The sequence below is a fragment of the Spea bombifrons genome, chromosome 3, assembly GCF_027358695.1.
Source record: "Spea bombifrons isolate aSpeBom1 chromosome 3, aSpeBom1.2.pri, whole genome shotgun sequence".
NCBI classification, from domain to species: domain Eukaryota; kingdom Metazoa; phylum Chordata; class Amphibia; order Anura; family Pelobatidae; genus Spea; species Spea bombifrons.
The window spans coordinates 39,003,583-39,025,194 of record NC_071089.1 but is presented as its reverse complement, the minus strand read 5'-3'; the positions used below and the strand labels follow the sequence as shown (position 1 = coordinate 39,025,194).

Sequence of the window (21,612 nt, the reverse complement as noted above, 5' to 3'; positions counted from 1 at the left end):
CCATTATTATTCTTTATAACTCTATTTGTATGTGCTGTTAAACAGAGCTTGATAGAATGTGTTATGTGCCTGTGGGGTTGAGTTTATTTTTATGTTTTTAATGTTTTAATTAATAGGTTTGTACATATTTATGTAACTTGAGATAGCTTTGTTAGTCTAGTACTGTAATTTGTTTTTAAAGGAAAGGAATATTAAAATATAAAATAATAAACCTTTTTATTTGACTAACATTGCATTTTGAGGACCATTTTTCGAGAGTATAAACTTCCCTATGTCAAGTTAAAAGCAATTGGGAGGTTTATACTCTCAAAAGCTAGTCCATTAAAAAGGTATTAATTTATATTGTAATCCTCATTTAGTTTATGAATCCCCTCTCTATATGTTACATAACCTACTTCCAGCCACTGGCCCACTCGCGGAACTGGGAACACAACATGATCACATGACCCCGCAGTGAAAGTACAGCTGCTCTCTCACACACAAATGTGTGGTTGAGTGTGTGTTAGTGTACATATATTTGTAGCATGAGTGTGTATGTGCATGTTAGTGTGTTATATGTGTGTGTGTAATATGTGCAATATGTTCCAGCTTTCTCGTTTTTCCATGTTCACTGCTAATATTTAAAAACAGCCTCAAACACATGGTATTGTCACATGACTTTAGTGAATAAAACTATGCAGGACTGTCCTCAACAGTATATTTTATTGACCTAAAATTCCTCTTTCATTCAATCTTCATTGCTGACTAGTGGGTTTTGATTCAGTCTGGCAGCAGTCCCATTTCCAGAGTGGCCTAGACATTAACCCGACATTAATAATAAATATCACATGTAAAACTTCCCTTTGTAATAGAATGCAGAACAATGCTGAAAATACAGATTAAAAAGGCTAAGTATTAAACTACAATTCTTAAGAAAACCTAGAGATAATTGGCTAAAAATAGCCAGGGAATAGTGTCCGATTAGTGACTGCAGACCTTTGCTCCTAAGCCCAGGTTGAGCTAAACATTTAAGAAACAAGACTGTATGACTGAAAGGAAATCAAAGGAAATACAGTATGACATTTCTCCGGACAATGATTTCTCAAGTATGGCTTTGTGAGTATTCCCACTGATGTCAACAGCATGTTTGAAAGACTGACATGTCATTTGTGAGATTATCCTCAAATTTGGGTTTTATTTATTGTCATAACAAACTGTTTTACTGAGCCAGTCAATCAAACGTTATTAGAAGATGCCTTGTTACCTGCAGATGATTCAAATGTTAATGGAGGCTTGGTTGGAAGTTGATACTTTTTACTCCGTCAACATAAAAAAAGATGTAACATTACATAAGCTTTTGGGACCCCTGAGGTCTCTTCTTCCTTTCATCTGTTGGCCCAATAAAAGGTATCACCGTATTTGCTCGATTATAACACAAGGTCTTATAATCGAGGTCGTCTTCTAATCAGACCTCAAATGAGGGGGGACCTGGATCCTCCTGTCTGGTAACCTCAGCTGCTGCTGGCACTTACACCGGACGTCTATCACCGAGCGCCTTTTCACCCCTGTATGCCACTCTGCCTCCAGAAATGCCCTTTAATCCCCTATATGCCACTCTGCCTCCAGAAATGGCATATAGGAGGGTATAAGGCATATCAGGGAGGCAGAGTGGCATATAGGGGGTATAAGGCATATCAGGGAGGCAGAGTGGCAAGCCTGGGCGCAGATGTGCATAACTGGGGAGCAGGTTGGCAAATAAAAGGAAATAAAACAATATATATATTTTTCTTAATCATAACTTTTATTAAATATGAAAAAAATAGTTTACATTAATTAATATTTACTGGTAAAACTTTTTTTCCCTATAGGGTCTTCTTATATTCAGGCTTTTTCTTTTTTCCTAAATTAATATTCAGATTTTGGGGGGGGTCGTCTTATAATCAAGCAAATACGGTAATACTACATTTCCTCTTGGGCTAATATGGATACATCCATTTCTCTAATTGTGTAAGTGCTAACTGACTTAAAATATAGCCTTGATCAAAGTTAAGTTGGGCTCTGTCTGCAGCACAGTCTTTGACGATGCACATATTGTAAGCAAAAATGAGAAAAAAATGTCATTAGAAAGATAAGTCATCAAATAAATGTCTGTTACGAAATAAAGCAGCCAAAATTCCATTGATTAAAATGACTTAACTTATCTTTGTATTGTAAAGCACCCATTTAGTTGTAATTACTCAACATAGTAACTATTTCTTGTGTCATATTATAGTAATTTGCAATTTAAGAAACCAAAGGTGAAACTAATTACATTCCCACTAAATACAGCTGTTACGTTGCCCAGCATTAAATCTCTCTCTCTTGGCAACCAGTATCCCTGCTAAACTATATTTTATTTTAGCGTATCTTTGCCTGACATATTTTGTTTCTTAAATGCATTGTAAAGCTAGTGGTATTCTCCAAAAAAGTGTTGCTAACAGTTTCCAAGCAGAGGAAATACAGAATTCAGGTAGGTATATAGCCCTGCAACATGTAAAATGTATCTCTTCTATAAGTTTATGCATCCAATTTGCTGCAAGACAGCACTTTACATATGATCATCTAAAATCTGTGGAATCTACTTAGATTGTGAACTCTATAGGACAAAGACCTATTGTAGCCCAATCACAATATCTGTAGATGACTGTACTAGTTATGACTAGTGACTGCACTTATTGTACCTGCTCTTTTATTATACTGCAAACTGTGAAACGCTGTGAAAAGTACATCTGCTATTGCCTAATATATAAAAATATAAATGTATGTGAAATGTATGTGTGTGTCCTGAGACTAATGTGCTCACTCTACTGGCCATGCGCTAGCTTCAATGCATGATATCACTGCCACTTTGCACAAATGTAACAGGTAACCGGGATGGTTCCAATTTTCAAGGACACCTAGTAGCATTTTTCACGGTTAGGACGAGAGTTAACACAAAGGCTAGGATCATCCAGTGAGACAAAAACGGTAAGGAAATGCATTTATTAGACAAGTCAAGGTATACAAATGTAGGACAACAGATACAGGCAAAGAAACAAGGATAACACATAACTCCTAGAATTCCATGTACTACTCTATTCTAGTAGCTTTGGAACAATCTCCGCTACCAAGATACGGAAGCTGGGCACATACTTTCACTTGTCGGGTGTGTGAAAGGATGTTTGCATGAACATTTTACTTTTTCCTCATTCTGCCCTGGGTTCTGAGGCAATGTCGAACCAGTTGGTTCCTGGCAGGGTGTCATATCCCTCGTGCTTATGACCCAGGCTACATATGGGTAGCCTCTTCGATTAATCTAGAAACACTTCTTGACTGCAGCTTCCTGATCATTCAGAATGATCCACATACCACTACACACATTTTATGCACAAACGATGTACTCAAAAAACATATACATTTGGGTCCAAAATGTATATTTGTTTTGGATGCACTCAAAAAAAGAGGGATACAGCAATGATGCAATGAGTTTGCTACTATGTAATAGCGCAATAATCCAATTAATTGTCTATTTAGGCTTGTAACATAATAAGCATTTAATGTGATCCAGCTAACCTAAGAGACATGATAATAACTTCATGAGCAATACTGTAACACAAGCACAGTTGCTAAATACCATCACATAGTCTGACCCCATTATCATTTCATTATTCTTAATAGCATTTTCAAGCAGATGATGGCCAAGAAAAAGAGAATCACAAATAGTATGTCAGGATTACAGTAAAATCCTCCCAGTTAATCAAAAATGTGGTCACCTTGAAAATCATTCATGCTGTTAAATAACATATCAGCTTCTTCTGATTTTGACCTGATATGCTACATTAAATAGGAATCCCAAATGTCAAATTATCCATATAATTCAACGCAGAAGACTTTGGAGTTTGCAGTTTCATCTCACCATCTTCACCATGAATCTGTAAGCACTTACGTCATAGTGGCCATATTTACCTCTCACAGGCTCCTGATGACCTGGATTGACCCATATTTAAGGATCCCTGCTTCATCACTGCTCTGCCCTTGGTTTGTGTTGCTTCTAGTATTGTAGTCTTCTTCTCCAGTCTGATGATTTTTGCATTTTAACCTGGCCTTTCCTGGGACCTTGTTCTTGCTTCCTGATAGGCTTTGACATTCCTGATGCTTGGTTCTGGCCCAATTTGTTCATACACCTTGCTCCTGTATTTGTTTTTGTTTCTGATGTTTAATAGCCTGCTGCTGATCCAGTCAGCCCCGGCATTTGTCAGCTTCTCTTTATTCTGGGATCCTAATCCATAATCGTGACAGAATCTTGGACAAACCCCAATGGTTTTCTTTTGCAAAAAGATCATAATTGATCAAGCCAAATACATCAATCTGACTTTTTGAGTTACGTATTTTCCAGGGCCTGTTTGCCCCCTTTTGTGGGAGAAACTGGTTACAGCTTTCCTACAAACTGGCACAGGGTTAATAACAGTAAATTGGGTGCATATATTAGTGATCATAGAAGTTTTTAATGCACTTGGTCCAGTATAAAGTGCATAGGTTTTCTAAGACTAAACCTTATTTTGGGTCGATTCACTAAATATCAAGCACAGGTATTTATTACTGCCAAGTCAACTGCACAGTTGATATGCTGCATAGCTTAGTTAATGCAAATTGCAAATGTGTAGTATTGGGCTTTCATTATCCCTCAGAATTACTGATGAGCTGTAGTACAGTTGGAAATCTGGGTTCATTAACTTGCAAGTTGGAATGATATATATATATATATATATATATATATATATATATATATATATATATACATATATATATAAAGAAAACAGTCCTCATGACCCATTACTAAGAGGGATGGGGGTCAAATATGATATTTATACCCTAGATTAGGCAAGGACCCCAAGCTGTTCTTAGACTTAAAAAAGCTCCCTTCAGCGCTACAGAGGATGCAATGCAGCATCCAAATGTAGGGGGGCAGTGTACAGGTCATTTGTCAATCTGCTGCCATCAGATGCAGATAGATTACATAGTTACATAGTTACATAGGCTGAAAAAAGACATGCGTCCATCAAGTTCAGCCTTTCCTATATCTGTTAATTTGTTGCTGTTGATCCAAAAGAAGGCAATTATATTTTCCCTTTTTGTGTTGTCATTTTTTCTAATTATTTTTGGACGGTCCCTTTCATTGAAAAAATGAAGGTGCTACAGATGCACATTGATGTGTTTTGTTTGTGTGTGTTTCTGCACATAGCAAACCTGACTGGCTATCTTATCATAAAAATGTTAAATATTTTACATTTATTTCTCATATTGACAAAGTTTAAAAAAGCGTTTCTGTTTTCACAAGCTATGAACATGAAAAAAAGAATGGCCACCTTTATAGAGTTCAGAAACAGCTTATCTCTTCTATACTAATCTCCCGCTTCACAGGATCCCTAACTATTCCCACATTTGTAATTCCATCTTCTCGTGCGCTTTTCAGGATATAACGAAACTCAGCAGATGCTGGATACTGATACAGTATAAAGAACATAGAACCTGGAAGTTAGGAAAGTTCCTACCACTTAATGAGAATTTCTAACAGACCACTGAGGAACTATCGGAGCATATCACAACAATCATGCTTTATCGCTCTGCAGAGAATGCTTTCTGAACGACTCCTGTTGGAAAAAGGGCTCAGAGAAAATATCACCTTTTAAAGCTTACATTTCTTATTTAAAAAAATAAATAAATCATATTTTCTGAAGGGTTGATTTTTTCTGAGCTGTTCATTTTAGCCATACAGTATTTTTGTTTAAATTATTACCATCCAATATCCTCAAAACTTCCAAATATCCCAAACAACAACAAAATGTCAGAAATAAAGAATTTCACGACATATAAGACCCATTCAGTCCATCTTTTCTGCTCATTGCACCCAGTGTAAAGAGGTAAACTTTATTCTGTTATTGGTCTATTCTGAGATTCAGGATAACAATATACCTATCACATGCTTGTTAACATTTGATCCCTGCAAACTCTCTATCACTTTGGTTGGGAGGCTGTTCCATTAACCTACCACTCCTTCATTAAAAGAGCCTCTGACCTTCCAGCTTTAAACTATGACCTGTTTTCATTCTTTGTAGTAAACTAAAGGTCTATTCACTAAAGTGCAACTGATTGCTAACTGGCAAAATTGTGATTTTGCAACAGCAAAAAAAATCTAACTTGCAAAGTTAACTAAAGCCGACTCACATTAGCAGAATATATTTTACAAAAAAACTTGCATGCACTCGCCTGCAGGATATGCAAGTACATAGGTGACAGGTGAACAAATGCCTAAAAGAAAAAAACATGTCTAAAAGAAAACAAAAAAAATATTAAAAAAAATGAATGGGGAACCTCCCATTTGATTCCTCCCTTTTTTACCACTTCTTGCACAAAATGATTAATTAACCCTTAGGGAATTTTTCCCCTTTATATCTCCATGCCCTTCTAATGGGGATAGGGGGGTTTAAATGGTAATAGGGCTTTGTGGATCATCATTGGATGGGCACTTATAAATGTAAGTGAACCTTTTTTTCTTTACAGACAGTACCTTTTAAGTGACAATCTCATGGCACCCAGAAGGTGTATGAATGGATCTCATTCCCCTTACATGGTAGATTGGGGTTTTTTGTTAACACCTGGTCAGGGCCGGCCCTACAATGGAGCCGACTGGGGCAATTGCAGAGCACCGTGGCAGAGCAGGGAGACTCGCCGCAGGACTGTTTAAAGGTAAGTCCTGGGGGGGGGGTGTAGGGTAGATAATGGCGTCGGCGAAGTTTAAAATGCCACCCCCCTCGGCGGGGGGGGCGGCATTTTAAACTTCGCCCCAGGCGGCATTAAGTCTTGGGCCGGCCCTGCACCTGGTCCTGAAGACCCCTGTTTCCTTATTTTAAATTGTTTTTTTCAGTTTAGTATTCATTAGTTTACGTATTTAACTAATGTAGCAGGGTTGTGGATTTTACAAATTAAAGGTAAGGCCATGCAATTTCACTCACAATTAAACGTACAAAGAAATAACATTAGACTAGTGAACCTGCCTATCCAACAGATACCAGATGACTGATTCAAATTTCGGTCAAAGTATGTATATGTTAACAAATATTGATGAATTTTAAAAATGTTGCATTAAAAAAAGGATCATTTGTATTTTGGGATATACGGCTCATGTAAGACTCTTTAAATATAAATATACACACATTTCTGATGACTTATTCCCTCCTGACATTTCTTCTGTGTAAGATCACAACACTTTCATGAGAGGCTGTCTTAGACAGTGATAAAATAAATAAATAACAAGTCAAACCAACAGGAACCCATTGCTGTGGTTAAGATACTTAATCAAGCGAGTGAAAAATGCCATCATGGCTATAATTCACATGATGTAACATGACAGTTAAGATGTACTGTGGTAATTTGTGAGAGCCTTCAGTATTATTGAAGTATCAAAAATTTACATGGTTCAGTTATTAAGTCAAATTGTTTCATTTAAAGAGAAATGGCTGGTTTTAAATCACAAGGGGTCTCCCAACTACACTGAAAAAATATATGTAAAATGATTGGTACACCATATCTCTATTATTCCAGTCAGTGAATAGAAACAGAGGAGAAAAGGGACAGATAATGATGAATACCTAGAGAGGCATATGAAACATTCTGCATGCATTGTTATCAGTGAATGCAAAGTCCACAGAATCATAGCACTGTAATCTGTCACTGCGATTAGACAATTTTAAATAAAACTTTTAAATGTTCATCTACAGCATTTGCTAGTTTGCCTTTATTGAAAGTCATTTACAAACAGCTAAAACATACTCGTTCTAAATACTACAAACAAATGATAAAAAATTGAAAGGGGACGCCATTCTAAAAATTATAAAAATCACGCAAAACACATTGAAGTGCTTAGATGTCATCTCCAGCTACGCTCTACTTGAAACTCAGTGATTAGACAAGTTGCCTTGCTTTTCATAGCAACACTCGCCAGTCAAGTTTACTTTAACTGAAGTCAAGGTAGCTTTATTGAATTAGGAAGTTTCAGGTAACTAAGTGGAGTTGGCCTGACTGTGAACTCAATAGAAGGTAATACTTTGTGTGTAAACCGCATAGCTCAACAGTCTTGAACATGATGACTTTTGATGTAAAGATGCTACACTTCCACTGAATGTTACTTTGAATAGCGAAAATCATTCGGTAAAATAATACAATAAATGCTTAATGATCATGTGGAAAAAATGTGGGTTGTTGCCATAGAAACTGAAAAAGCTTATTTAAAGTTTCTGTGTTGTGTTTTTATTATGAAACCTTCAGGGGAAGATCTGCTACAGTTGATCTACTTACCATGGCTAGTGAGGCCAATAAAAGTTTCATCGAAGTAGAACAGCATAGTAAATAAGACTATACTATGATACTAGTGCAACTGTGTTCTAAAGATACAGACTTCAGCTTCTTCGTACCCAGTTGTCCGCAGGCTGGCTGGCCGGGGGGTAATTGGCCTCCCAGGCCAGTCTAAAAGCCTTCACAATGGTCCGATCCTGCGTGGACCAGACTATTGCACGTCAAATAAGCCCTTTGTGAACAATTTTGAATCTGCCCGGGAAGGCAGGGAAGCAGCAGGGTCACATAACAAGATGTTACATGACCTTATGTATGTATGTTAGAAAGAAAGTGTATGTATAAGTGTGTGAGTAAGCATGAATGTGTAAGTGCAAGTGTGTATGAATGTGTCTGTGCATGGATGTATATTTGTGTGCATGAATGTGTGTGTATGAGCATGTATGTGTAAGTGCGTGAGATGTATGTATGTGTATGTATGAGAGCATGGATGTTTGTGTCAGCATTTATATGTAAGTTTTTGTGTGAAACCATGAATGTGTAAGTGTGTGTTTGCATGAGTGCGTAAGAGTGTTTTTAGTAAGTATATGTAAGTGTATGTTAGTGTAACTATGCTTAGGCATGACTGCATATGTGTGTTAACATGAGTGTGTAAGTTTGTGCAAGTGTGAGAGTATACGTATGTACAAATGTGTGCCAGTGCATTTGTTACTGGAGAGGAAACAAGGTGCCGATGGGGCCATTTGGCCCCCCCGGGCCAAGGGGTACCAGTCCTCCTCTGATGCTGCTCCTTGTTCTCTCTAGTTCTTAGTGCTAAAATGTCATATTCAAGTTCAACACTTCTCTCACAACTGTAAAGTACATGAGTATGCAGAAAAGTGGGTGCCCTGCTTGCAACTTCCTTTGAGTGAATTTGCATTGCTATATTTCATCTTGTGCAGGGCCCTGCAAATCCTGATGGCAAAAGTATAGCATTTTGTCTGTTTTTCTTTTCCAATAATCTTTTTTAGGTTAAAAAAATATAACTGTTTTTGCTTTCTATTGTGCACGGCTGCAGTAGATGGCTTTTATCATCTGTGTATTAGAGCTGTTCTACATTGCTCTACGGGTTTTTCCGTTAACTTATAAATGTAAATATAAATGGTAATTGGTGGGTAATTGCTGTTTCTATAGAAACGTCAATTGCATTATTTAGTTGACTGATCTCAACTTTGAATTACCTGTATAACCAAAGCTAATATGAGATTTCAGAACTACTTATTTTATTTATGACATGGTCAAAACATTATTTTCATTTAAAATATATAAAGTTTCTAATATTAAGCTGTTTATACTGTTAATCCTACCTAGACATCTGTATCTCAATACATCCCAGGTGGGGGACAATATTCATCCCAATGCACCCTTTTAGAATTTTTACTTACCACTTATTGCATACAACAATATGTGTCCTCAATGTAGTCCCATGGAATAGGGCCACTCGTCTCAAAATTTTGTTAAAAAAAACCCTAGACTTAAAAAATCTTATTGCCATTCAATGACCGTGGATTGTAAAAGGGCAACTGGTACACAAGAGTGTATATGTACCAGCGACACCAAGTGGCTGGATGATGCATTTGTTACTGTTATGTTATGGAATTAGTGATCCCCTAGTTGCCCCCTCTGCGACCGCTGCACTCTCTCCTTGACTTAAAGGCATATGATATGAGCTGATTGTGGAAATCAGAGATCCCCCCCCCAGGTATTGCGGCAGGGAACTGCTACAACCCATGGAGTTGCAACTTTAGAATATGCAGAATGGATTATTGTTTTATAAGTCAAATTGTTATGTTGTTATATATTACTACTTGTTATGTCCTGTCTACCCATTGTGCAGTGCTATGGAATATGATGGCGCTATATAAAACAATAAATAATAATAATTAACTACAATGGAAGTAATAGACTTTTACTATGCCTCCCAATAAGGTGTTTTTATTATATTCACTCTCAGATACCCCTGACTAGGGATTGGGGGGACATACATGGGCTCTACTGAGAGAAAACGATGAGCCTCCATCCCTCCGTATGCATTATGAGGGGAAGGGCAGGGAACTTGCCAGTCTCTCCTTTTGTTACTAGGGCTTTCTGGGAGCAGCCTTTATTTATTATTTAAAAAAAATCTTGGTTGGGTTGGGTACTGTAACGCTTCCCCATGCGCTGGCTGGACTTGTTTATACTTTGCCTTATTTATTTCATGTTTCCAGCCACTAGTGGCCGTCCTTGCTATTCAGAGCCTCTCAGACTAATTATCAGGTCCAGCTGCAGTTGATCTCATGATCAAATCAGCCTTTATAAACCTGCCGTGTGCCCTGCAAGTGGGCAACCTGCCATGTTCCTGAGTTGCGGCCTGCGCCCCACTAAGTGGACTCCCAAGAGGAGTGCCCTGCATCGCGACTCCCAGGATGACTGCCAACTAGCGGACTACCCTGGTTGAGTGCCCTGCAAGTGGGCAACCTGCCGTGTGCCCTGCAAGTGGGCAATCTGCCGTGTTCCTGAGTTGCGGCCAGCGCCCCACTAGTGGACTCCCAAGAGGAGTGCCCTGCATCGCGACTCCCAGGATGACTGCCACTAGTGGACTACCCTGGTTGAGTGCCCTGCAAGTGGGCAACCTGCCGTGTGCCCTGCAAGTGGGCAACCTGCCGTGTGCCCTGGAAGAGGGCTTCTAGTCGTGTGCCCCGCAAGAGGGCTTCTAGCCGTGCCGTGTGCCCCGCAAGAGGGCTTATCTGCCGTGTGCCCCGCAAGAGGGCTTATCTGCCGTGTGCCCCGCAAGAGGGCTTATCTGCCGTGTGCCCCGCAAGAGGGCTTATCTGCCGTGTGCCCCGCAAGAGGGCTTATCTGCCGTGTGCCCCGCAAGAGGGCTTATCTGCCGTGTGCCCCGCAATTGGGCTTCCTGCCGTGTGCCCCGCAATTGGGCTTCCTGCCGTGTGCCCCGCAATTGGGCTTCCTGCCGTGTGCCCTGCAATAGGGCTTCCAGCCAAGAGACATTCCTTTCTTAAGTTCTGCTTCCCTTATGAGGTTTGCCCCATCCGTGTGTTCCGTTTGTCTTAGTCTGTAGTCCAAAGGTATGTCTCTGTGTTATGTGTTTTGATTACGTGTCTGTTTGTTCCGTATCTATGTCTTGCAGGGATTAGCGTTAGGACCCACCGTCATTGGAGTACTTTGGCGTAGTGGTGGGCTAAGCATACTATGGCCATAAGATGTGACGGAATCTCCAATAGTTATCTAATAGTCCTAGGCTAGTTTCTGTATAGTGTGTCCTGTCTTGTTCATGTCTGTTGTATGTTGTATCCCCTGCACCTGGGCTCCTTATCCATCTGTGTCCTCAGCTCGTGACAGGTACATGGTTAGTTAAACAGGAAATATACCACAATTTCTTTTTAGGAGGCATGGTAAAATGTTCAAGTTAGAAAGTAGTTACAACTTGCAAGGAACTCAAGGGGTTAATGAGTCCCAAAGTTCCTGTTGTTCCCCCCACCAACTTGAGGTAATACATTTGCAAGTTTAACATTTAGTCTGCTGCAAACAAGTTTCAACTACCATCCCGCACTGACTCATTCTTTGGTGAATAGAGGCAATCATTTATATTAAGTTGCTGTTCTTTAAAACAGTTTTATATGGAAGATTATTACCTCTACTAGCGCACAATTGTGTTCTCTTGGCATTTGGGCCATGAACTTTAGTCGTCATATTGTATATAGAAAATTCCAGCAAAAAAATTAAAAACGCTTACTTTACTGTATAAGTATGCTGTAGGTGCTTCCCAGTAATAAACACCTTGCAGGCCTTGATTTTGGGCATCTGCATTTCTAATGCTTAGTTGCTGGGGTCCATCAAACGAATCCTTTGTTGGCGAAACTCTGATGTTGCCAATTAAACTTGTCAGATGCCATCCATTCATGTCAGAGACCTTAAAAGTAACACAAGTACAAAGAATTTTGCTAGTTGTGGGTTGCAACATATTTCAAAGTAGTAAACCAGAGAATACAATGTTTGCATTAAAACCCAGATTTTTTTTATCGCTGGTTTTCTGTGTTTTTCTGGATATGTCGATTTTTGGTTCAATTGGAGGCAATATAGTAAGGCTCTCAGGTTTGCTTAAAGCTACTCTGTTTGATGTCATTGCTGCCTCTGAATATTAAAATCCCTATACTCAGGTTCGACTTCCTGTGTGTTCATTGGTTATTGTGAACCTGTGCGCCTTCCTGTGTCATATTTTTCTACACTTGCTCGTTATAGATCAGTACATGTTCCAGACGTCCCAACCACCAGGATTTGTTGCCTCTCTAAAAAGTTACTGTTTCATCTACCCAGTGCTCTATAATTTATATGTACACTCAAAGTGGCATTAAAGACAGGAAAGTAAAGAAGGTTTGGAGCAATACTCTTGAGAAAACAGTTTTGCAAATCTTAATTTTTAATATAAGTAAGGTTTTCTTATTCTTTTTCTCAAGAGTAAAAATATGTTTGATGCTGCTTTTATAACTATTATACGGTTGAACTCTGTCTTTAATATTGAGCTTGGCAAAATCCCCACTCCTAAGTGATCTTTATGAGCTTAACTGATAATCTTTTCCTGTGCTGATTTTATTGACTAAAACTTGAATTAGCAATTGTCAGTAAAACTTAGTGACAATTAGTAGTTTGTCAGCAGAGCATACCAACGTACATAAAAAAAACAGTTGCTCAAAAGGTTTGTATTTTTACAGAAATTTTTAAGGGTACATTTCAAACTAGCCCATATATATCTTAGTACGCTATAGGGATCTTCAGCATATATCGGGTCTTCAAACGATATGCTATTTTCCACTGCAGTTAACTCCTTTTAGTTCAATTCAATTTTATGTAGTAAGAAACCTGTGTTAAGTTTGATTTGCACATTGATTATTCCGTGACGTTTAGCAACATGGCTCATACAGTGAACAATTATTCTTTTTCCTTTTTTTTCTAAACATTTTTATTAACAAGCGATTACAGATACAGTATATGCATATTACATATAAATAAAGGGAGCAGAACTTGAGCACTCAAGTGGCTTGAATACGCTCCCTGTACTGCATCAATGCTGAAATCTGTTTTTTATTTTTTATTTTTATTTGGTGATCTTTTTGATGATGTCTATTTGTGGTGCTGTCACTGTCAATATATCGTATAATTTATATCAACAGTATGACCCTAAATTATCTGACTTTACAGTGTATTTTTCATATTTAGTGATATGTATCCTTTAGAAGTTTTTTTACTTCTTTTTTTTAATGTATTCAGATAATGTTTACCTTAGAATAAGTAAATCTGGAATCCAAGCATATGTTTGAGACTCCAGAGCAAAAACACTGATCGCACCCTTGGGGATTCTCTTGCTGAAGGTTGAAGAATCCATGTTTGCATCTGTCACAGCTTATTCCTTCCACATTGTCCTTAAAAAAAGAGTACATTCTAGTTAAACACTCAGACACAAAAAAAATCTATAAGTTTGTAGTAGAAAACTTAAAACCCTATGTTCCCAATGTCCAGCTACTTTGAAGTAAATTTGTAGATGTTCTTATAACATTTTCTTGCATTTGTATGGGGTGTTTTAACAGTTGCCTTCCAGTGTAACTGGTTTTACTGTACCATATACATAAATGTGGGTCTGTAAAAGTTTTTATTATTATTATTTTTATTCATTTTTGTGTAGAAAAAAACTTAATGAATGAGAACTCATTTTAGTTGTTCCACTTTTACCACCTTTTGTACATAACAATCATTGTTCATAGCACAATCCCATAAAACCCTCTAACACATGAAGCCATGCCTTCTGGTAAACGGACACATGCATTAGCATCAGAACATTATTTTGGTAAGACTGCCTGTTTTTCAGTCAGTTTAATGTAGACTATATCATTAATGGCTTCCCTGCTTTTAAGTAACCTAACTTCAAGCTCTTCTTTCTAACCAAATAAATTCAGCAAAAGAAGACATAATACCAATCCGAAGAACAGGAACCTAAGATCACTCCCCACACTGACATACTTATAAGGTGGTTATCTTATATAAATGAGTAGGTTGACAAGGACTTGAGCTGGGTTATTTGGTAGGGGAAGAGCTTGATAAAGCATCAGTCAGGAACCAAGATCAATAAAGTTCACAAAGACTGGGACAGGGACTTGATGGGAGCCAACTGGTTATAATCACTGTCCTTATTAAAACCATGACATACCAAAAACATATTGCAAATTGAGCAACTTAGGTATTCAAAAAGGGAATCTGCCTATTCAGCATGAGATTGCTGTAAAAACACTGAGAGTCAGGGCTGACCTCCATGAGTTCCCTGGAGTGGGCCTGTGTTCTCAGAGAAGCTCAGACTGTCTTGTTTGACCTTATGCTAGCTTTGGTTGACTTAACACCTCTAATTTATCATATATATTGACATATGTTTATGTGTTAAGTTTACTTAACAGTTAAATGTAAGAGTTAGGAAGGCTTGTTTGCAAGAATTCCATATTTTAGTTAACAGCATAAAAACAAAGTTAACTGCTACCGACCTTGCAAACACATGGATCAAGACAGGGATCTTCATTTGCACTGCCTAATGCACTGCAGTTGCATGGTAAACAATCTGGATAACCAATGTAGCCCAAAGCACATCGGTCACACTTCTCCCCACCATAGCCAGGTTTGCAGTGGCAGAATCCAGGTAACATACCTAGAAAAAAAATACACATTATTTTTGCATATGCTGATGTTTGGGTTTGCACATTACATGAACCGTGTTCAATGGCTTACCATGGCGTTGATTAGTGACATAGTGTTTTGTGATACCTACTAATAGGCCTACATATTCATAAAAAATATTATACAATAAAATAGGAATAGGGAACACTTTTACTTTCCAATGACAAAAAACACAATATTATTTTCTGTTTAAAATTAGATATATTAGTTAAACTAGTTGCCACGTGGATTTTCACTAATTTCTCAAGTAATGGTTTTTTTATTTTGCCAACGTTAATTCTTATCATTATATACTAAGGCAACCATTGACGGGGGTACAGTATAACTGTTATCATTATATACTGAGGCAGACATCGACGGTAGTCAAGCATTACACCTATCACTATACACTGAGGAAGACATTGACAGTGGTACAGCATAATCCATATCACCATACATTAAGTCAGACATTGACAATAATGCAGCATAACCCTTATCACTATATACTAATATACTAATCCTATCGCTTCAGTGTCTGGCTTAGTATATAGCAGGGATGCACCAAAATGATTCTGGACCAAAACCAAAAATTCAGCATTCACTTGGCCAAAACCGAAAATGACCCCCCAACTTTAAAAAAAAAAAACCCACACTTTTAATAAAAGTAAGTAACACAACAAAATTGGACAAAATTCAATACCAATATTATCACTCTCACATATTTACTAATCTAATCTCACTTTCACTGAATTCTACTAGGTACGCTACTGGCTAGATCTACTCTAAATTATTATTTTCACTTATAATGACAATGACATGTGACAGTAAAGCAGGGACTGATAGATTCCTTCCATAGCAACTGAAAACATGTTTAAAGTTTTTTGTGCTCAGTTAATAGTTTATTTACATGGAATAGTTTATGTAGATAAACTATTAACTGAGCTTTTTTTATACATAAAGAATATTAACCATAGCAGATCTCTATTTCTTCTGATGTTTTTTACTTTTGAGTAAAATTGGGTGAATAATAACCTGAGACTTTTTTTTGCAAACAATTCTGTACATGCAGAAGCCTGTTTCTTATTTCAATAGATGTTTTCCACTGGCCAATGTGTAAATATCCCTAAATTATAGCTAATCAGCAATTTACTACAATAACACACACTTTCATAAAGTTTATATAGTTTAGAATACATCTGCCACACTGTTAGAACCATCTTAGAACCAGTTATAGTATTAATGTTAATGATTTGCAGTGAATATGTTCGCCTTATGTTTTATAATCTGATCTAGCCGTCCGAAGTCCCACTTCAAAGTAAGCCAATACATTTGCTTACGCTATTACTGTTGTTTGGCTTTAAATTGTTCATTAAAAGTAATGCAGAGCCAGAGATTCAGCAATACAGCCATGTTCGGATTAGATAGGACTCATCAAGATTGTCTAGACGCAGTGGCGGGCTAAGCAATATATGGCCATATAGTGTGACGGCATCCCAAGTGTATAAGCTTCAGAAAATCATATAAAGCTTTATGGCCATATAGTTTGATAGAATCACCAATATTTATGCTACAGATGCTTTAAAATAGTATTTACTGTGTGTGCGCTGATTTCTTCCTTTGTACATATTAGTCTAAAGTATTTTAAAATCTCTATGTAGGATTTTAAGGTGTGCCTCTCGTTCTGTATTTTTGTGTATAATTTATTTACCTGTAAAACTATGAATTTATTTGTTTTTAAACTCAAAAAAATTAAAAGGTTAACCAATCTAACTTTTGGAATCCATTTAATCAACAATGCCTCACCTACAATATTTTTTGTCAAAAACAAGCTCAAGTTTTTTCCTGAAGCCTATATATATATTCTCACTTGTTAAAAATTTGGCATAATATACTGTTATTTGTATAATAATAATAATAATAATAATAATAATAATAATTATTATTATTATTATTACTATTATTATTACTATTTTTATTTGCATAGTACCAATAATTTACTCAGAGCTTCTTACGGTACATATATTGAAAGGGTATGACAAAACTAGAATCAACAGACTAAGATAAACCTATACATTAGGAAGAGAGGGCCCTCCTTACAATCTAGAGAGAATGGGTAAGGAGAAACTTAAGGGGAGATATAAACTTTGTTTTTACCATCTTTAAAGACCAGAGATGAACATTACTAAATGTACATGTTATTTCAATACTCAATGGCGAGCTAATACGTTTTTAAAAGTTTCCTTTTCTATTATGTTCATTCATTGGTACATTCATCAAAAATGCTGAATTGGCTTACAAGGACATTTTTGTCAGTAAATTGTATTATATTTAAAATTGTAGCCTACGCATGTGATCGTAGAAATTTTCCTGCTTATTAATGGATTGTTTTGGTCATGGAAGTAATGTGCCATTAACCGCGCATTTGAGGATGTATATTGCAGAGAGGAGAAGTAAAAGGAGACCAGTGTATCATTTCAACTTCGTCCTATAAACTCTCTTTTCTACATTTATGAAGCTTAGATGGCTTATTACCCTGGTAAGTGCTTGGCTTACGACCGCAGTTCATTTCCATTTTCCAAGAAATGAACTTTTTTCTCCTAAAACATGCATACTGATAATGTACACTTTATCATAATGCATTTAATATATATTGCTTGATTTACAACCTTACAACAAATTACTACTTGAGAGATCATATTCTACTCACATTTTATTTTGGCATGGCTGTATTTATTGCACTTTAAATTTTTTGAAAGAAAATGGGATCAACATTAAGAAAATGTATTATGAAGTTATTATTCGGATGCATATTATAGTGAAAGAGTTCATTTTTACTATCAAAACGTTAAAGAGTATTGCTTCTAACAGCAGAACCTTTTATTTATAGCTATGGGACTGAATTTGACTGTCATATTATGCTTTTCCCTGTAGGCTATATACATTAATAAATCATATACTGTATATGTGATAATACACCTTCAATATATCATTATATATTTAAGCAGAGGTTTTTCACAAACCTTTGCATTGGATCTATCGACAAATCAATAAATTCCTGCTAGGAGAACAAAGAGTCTAGATTGTTGAGGGTCATTAATCTAGCATAAATATGAAGTTTCATTAATCATTGGCTTGGTCAGTGATCTGGAACTGGACTACTGTAACAAGTTTTGGGAAGACCTAGATAATTTACACAAATTATGTAATCTTTTTAACAGGTAATCTTCGTAGACATTTGCATGAAATAAAGTGATCTATGCATCTAATCGTCTATTTGCTTTCCGTAAGATTTCAAGGGTATCCTTCCCAGTACCGTATGTTTTTTGCCGTTTTTTTTACCATGTATTGTTTTAATCAATACTCCCTTTTCTGTGTATGTACCCACACAAATCATACATCCATTTTTCAGAAAAAACAGGGCTTTTGTTTGAAGCCATAGAAACTAGTATGTAAAAACCTATAATAAATTTTTTTTAAAGTGCTTAGAATTTCTTCTACATAGTAAGTGTCACTGATGAACAATGGCCCAATTTATGTTTGGCAAAATCCCCTGATTACAGACATACCCCACAAACATATTTTATCTGTTCTAGAGGGCCAATTATTTTTAATAATTGTGGGTTAATGGGTCTGGGGCTAGTGAACAGGGGAGGTGTGTTATATTTTTTTCTGGGTGTTATTTTTTTAAAGATTATTTTTTTTTATTTTTTTTTAGCTTTGTACTGTTATGAAATAGTATTTGGGATCTCTTGCACATTGTATGTATGCCAGTGATGCCACAATGTCATCACTGAGCTAGCTGTATCATTTATTTGATCGGCAAGCAGGGCTTCATAGACTTTTATTGCTGATCACAATGTGTGTGATCAGCCATCAGGGAGCGCAATCAGAGATCCCAGCAGGGATCCTCCAAAGACCTTTGTATTCATGCTTCGATTCTACTGGATAAAGGTTAGACTTGTGCATTTGTATTCAGACCAACATGAAATCGAACACGAAGGGTGTGTTTTCATTGTTCAACCAGAATAACGAAGAAACGAATGCGGCGGCAAAAAGTACATGAAGACGAAGACACACAAAGCAAAGAATCTTCATGATTGTCTTTGTTAATGTCCCCTAACTAATCTGCTGGGTCCCTTCCCCCTCTTGTCTACACAGCATCGCATGGGTTAACGGGAGCGAGAATCCGTAGGTTAGCGGAAGGACTTAAAGGTCAGTGCAAGCGATTCTATCGGTCACCTGCAGGGGCCTCAGCTAGCATCAACCAATTGGTTGATGCTAGAGGAGGCCCCTGTCAGCGACCAATAGAGTAGCTCTTATGGACCTTTAATTCCTGTTCCCTCCCCAGGCCATGTTTCGGTGTCAGGAGTTAAAGGTCGGCGTGAGCGACTCTATTGGTCCCCGGCAGGGAGCTCCTCTGGCATCAACCAATGAAGGGCTGCTCTGCTTTATTGGTTTATGACAAAGATAAAATCCAATGTTCCACACGGTAAAAATAAATCAAATACCCACAGTGTAAACGCAGCTATCCTAGACACTCCTCAAAGTGTCCAAATAATACAAATCTCAAAGCAATGGATAGTGCAGGAGATTAACTATTTACATTCACTTTATGTATTTATGTATTACACTATGATTTGACCCCCCCCCACATATGATCCTGCGCTATCCATTGCTTTATTGGTTTATGCCCAATGAGGCCCCTGCAGGTGACCAATAGAGTCTTTGATAATTCGCTATTTTATGCAATATGGATGCACTCAGCATGCTATATGGATAGTGTTACAGCTAGAAAAGGGTATTTTTTTTTATATAATTTAATTAAAGTTTTACTGCAATTATGTTGTCATTAGTGTTTAAGGAATCTAAAGAAACTTTTTTTCTCACTATATTTGTCCTTTATGGCTACCTGATGACATACGTGCGACGTACTGCTGGATATGTTTTTTTGCTCATGCAGCTGCCAGCTGCAGATCAAAGCGGCACATCAATTGCCTCTCCCCAATGTGACAGACGGCCAGTATGGGCCTGGTGATTTTTCTATGGCTTAGCTAATGGAAATCGACCTCATCCTAGGCTAGGACAATGTCACAATGCAGCAAAATAATCAGCCTGGGAAGTATAAATCCTGAGGGCGCAAGCCACTCTCCATCAGGGAATGGTATTAGGAACTTTACTTCATTGAATCCCTTCTGAGGGCCTGAAGAAGGGCTGGAGTGTGCAGGTGAAATATTGGAGACATCACAAGACCAGTGATCCAGCATACTGGAACTAAAGTCTTACCAGATGACTTTAAACTTGTGATTCTCCCTATACCCGAGCCTCAACACTCTAGGGATCATCAAAGTCCCCGTAGTTTTGTCTTGGGCTTGGCCCTTTGCTATGTGTATCAGGGCAAAGAACTCCTGCTGTGTGCGCTCTTGGTGTATGGCAGTTATTAGAGAAAACACAGTACTTCCAAAGACATTATGAAGCTAAATGAACATAACAAAATACAATAAGGCTTAGAAATCTAGGAGTAACATTGACGAACAAGTTGGCTGATTGGTGGAAGGACACTCTATTAGAAGTAGTATCCAGGGTACCTGACATCCCAGTGAACAACATAGGAGGACCTCATGGTAAAATAAAGGCTACTGTGCTGTGCTGTTACTGGTACTGTATAATGATGAGGTAAACTCTTCTGGTGTAGACATAGATAATGGAAATGGAGGTCCCATTCATAGAGGAGAAAAACCAAAGAATGCTGCAAAGAAGTAGCCCATGGAGGAGACCTAGAAGGCACAGCTGAAAATTTAGATTGGTGGATAGCTCGTAAAGGATCTGTCTGAACATCTGACTTTTCTAGTTCCTCTACCATCCTCAAGACTAAATCCCAATAGCCCCAGTTTTGTACCCAGTACCCAAAATCAAAGTGCACTGGGAGAGTCAGGGCCTCAGGTTTCTGGCATCCTCTCAACAGGAGAAGAATCAGGGGGAACAAATATGTGATTAGACCCCAGGAACTTGCAGGACTGAACAGTGATATCCCTGAAGAAAAATAACATACAGTTCTATGAGCACCCTGCAGCAAAGAGAACATCTTGTAGCTGCAAAGTGTTAGTGATCCAAATATCCTGCCATATGCTGTTGAGCGTATCTTGTGTCCCACAGTTCTGAGTTCAGTGCCTGCTGACCAATGCTAAAGTGCAAATCAAGCCCAAGTCAACACTTAAAGGGGTTGTCATACAGCAATACATATTAAAGTACTATGTATTCTTGAGTGAAGAAAATATGCACACTGTCTGAAGATGCACACTATTCATGGCAAATGTGGCTGCTAAAGTCCACAAGAGCACTTTCTGTGCATGCACATGAGGTCTCATTGAACCCCTTGAAATGCGCTTTGGTGCATTTGAGAAGATTGATTTAAAGAAAAAAAGGCTTACACTGCTCAAGATAATTCCCCACTTTAGAATAATAAAATAAGAGAAATATACATACTCTGATATTGATTATTACATAGTTTACACAGATAATGGATGCTACTTTTAG

At 37.6% G+C, this 21,612-nt stretch overlaps 1 protein-coding gene across 5 annotated transcripts in view; it reads right to left on the bottom strand.

The window, feature by feature from the left end:
- LAMA2 (laminin subunit alpha 2) overlaps positions 1-21,612 on the bottom strand; it is a 349,942-nt gene that overhangs the window by 209,909 nt on the left and 118,421 nt on the right. For all 5 annotated transcript variants that reach the window (XM_053458972.1, XM_053458973.1, XM_053458974.1 and 2 more), the window contains exons 10-12: positions 14,910-15,070; positions 13,662-13,802; positions 12,119-12,295 (exon numbers count right to left, since the gene is read on the bottom strand). In XM_053458972.1, the coding sequence (XP_053314947.1) occupies positions 12,119-12,295; positions 13,662-13,802; positions 14,910-15,070 (479 nt within the window). The remainder of the gene's footprint in view (positions 1-12,118; positions 12,296-13,661; positions 13,803-14,909; positions 15,071-21,612) is intronic.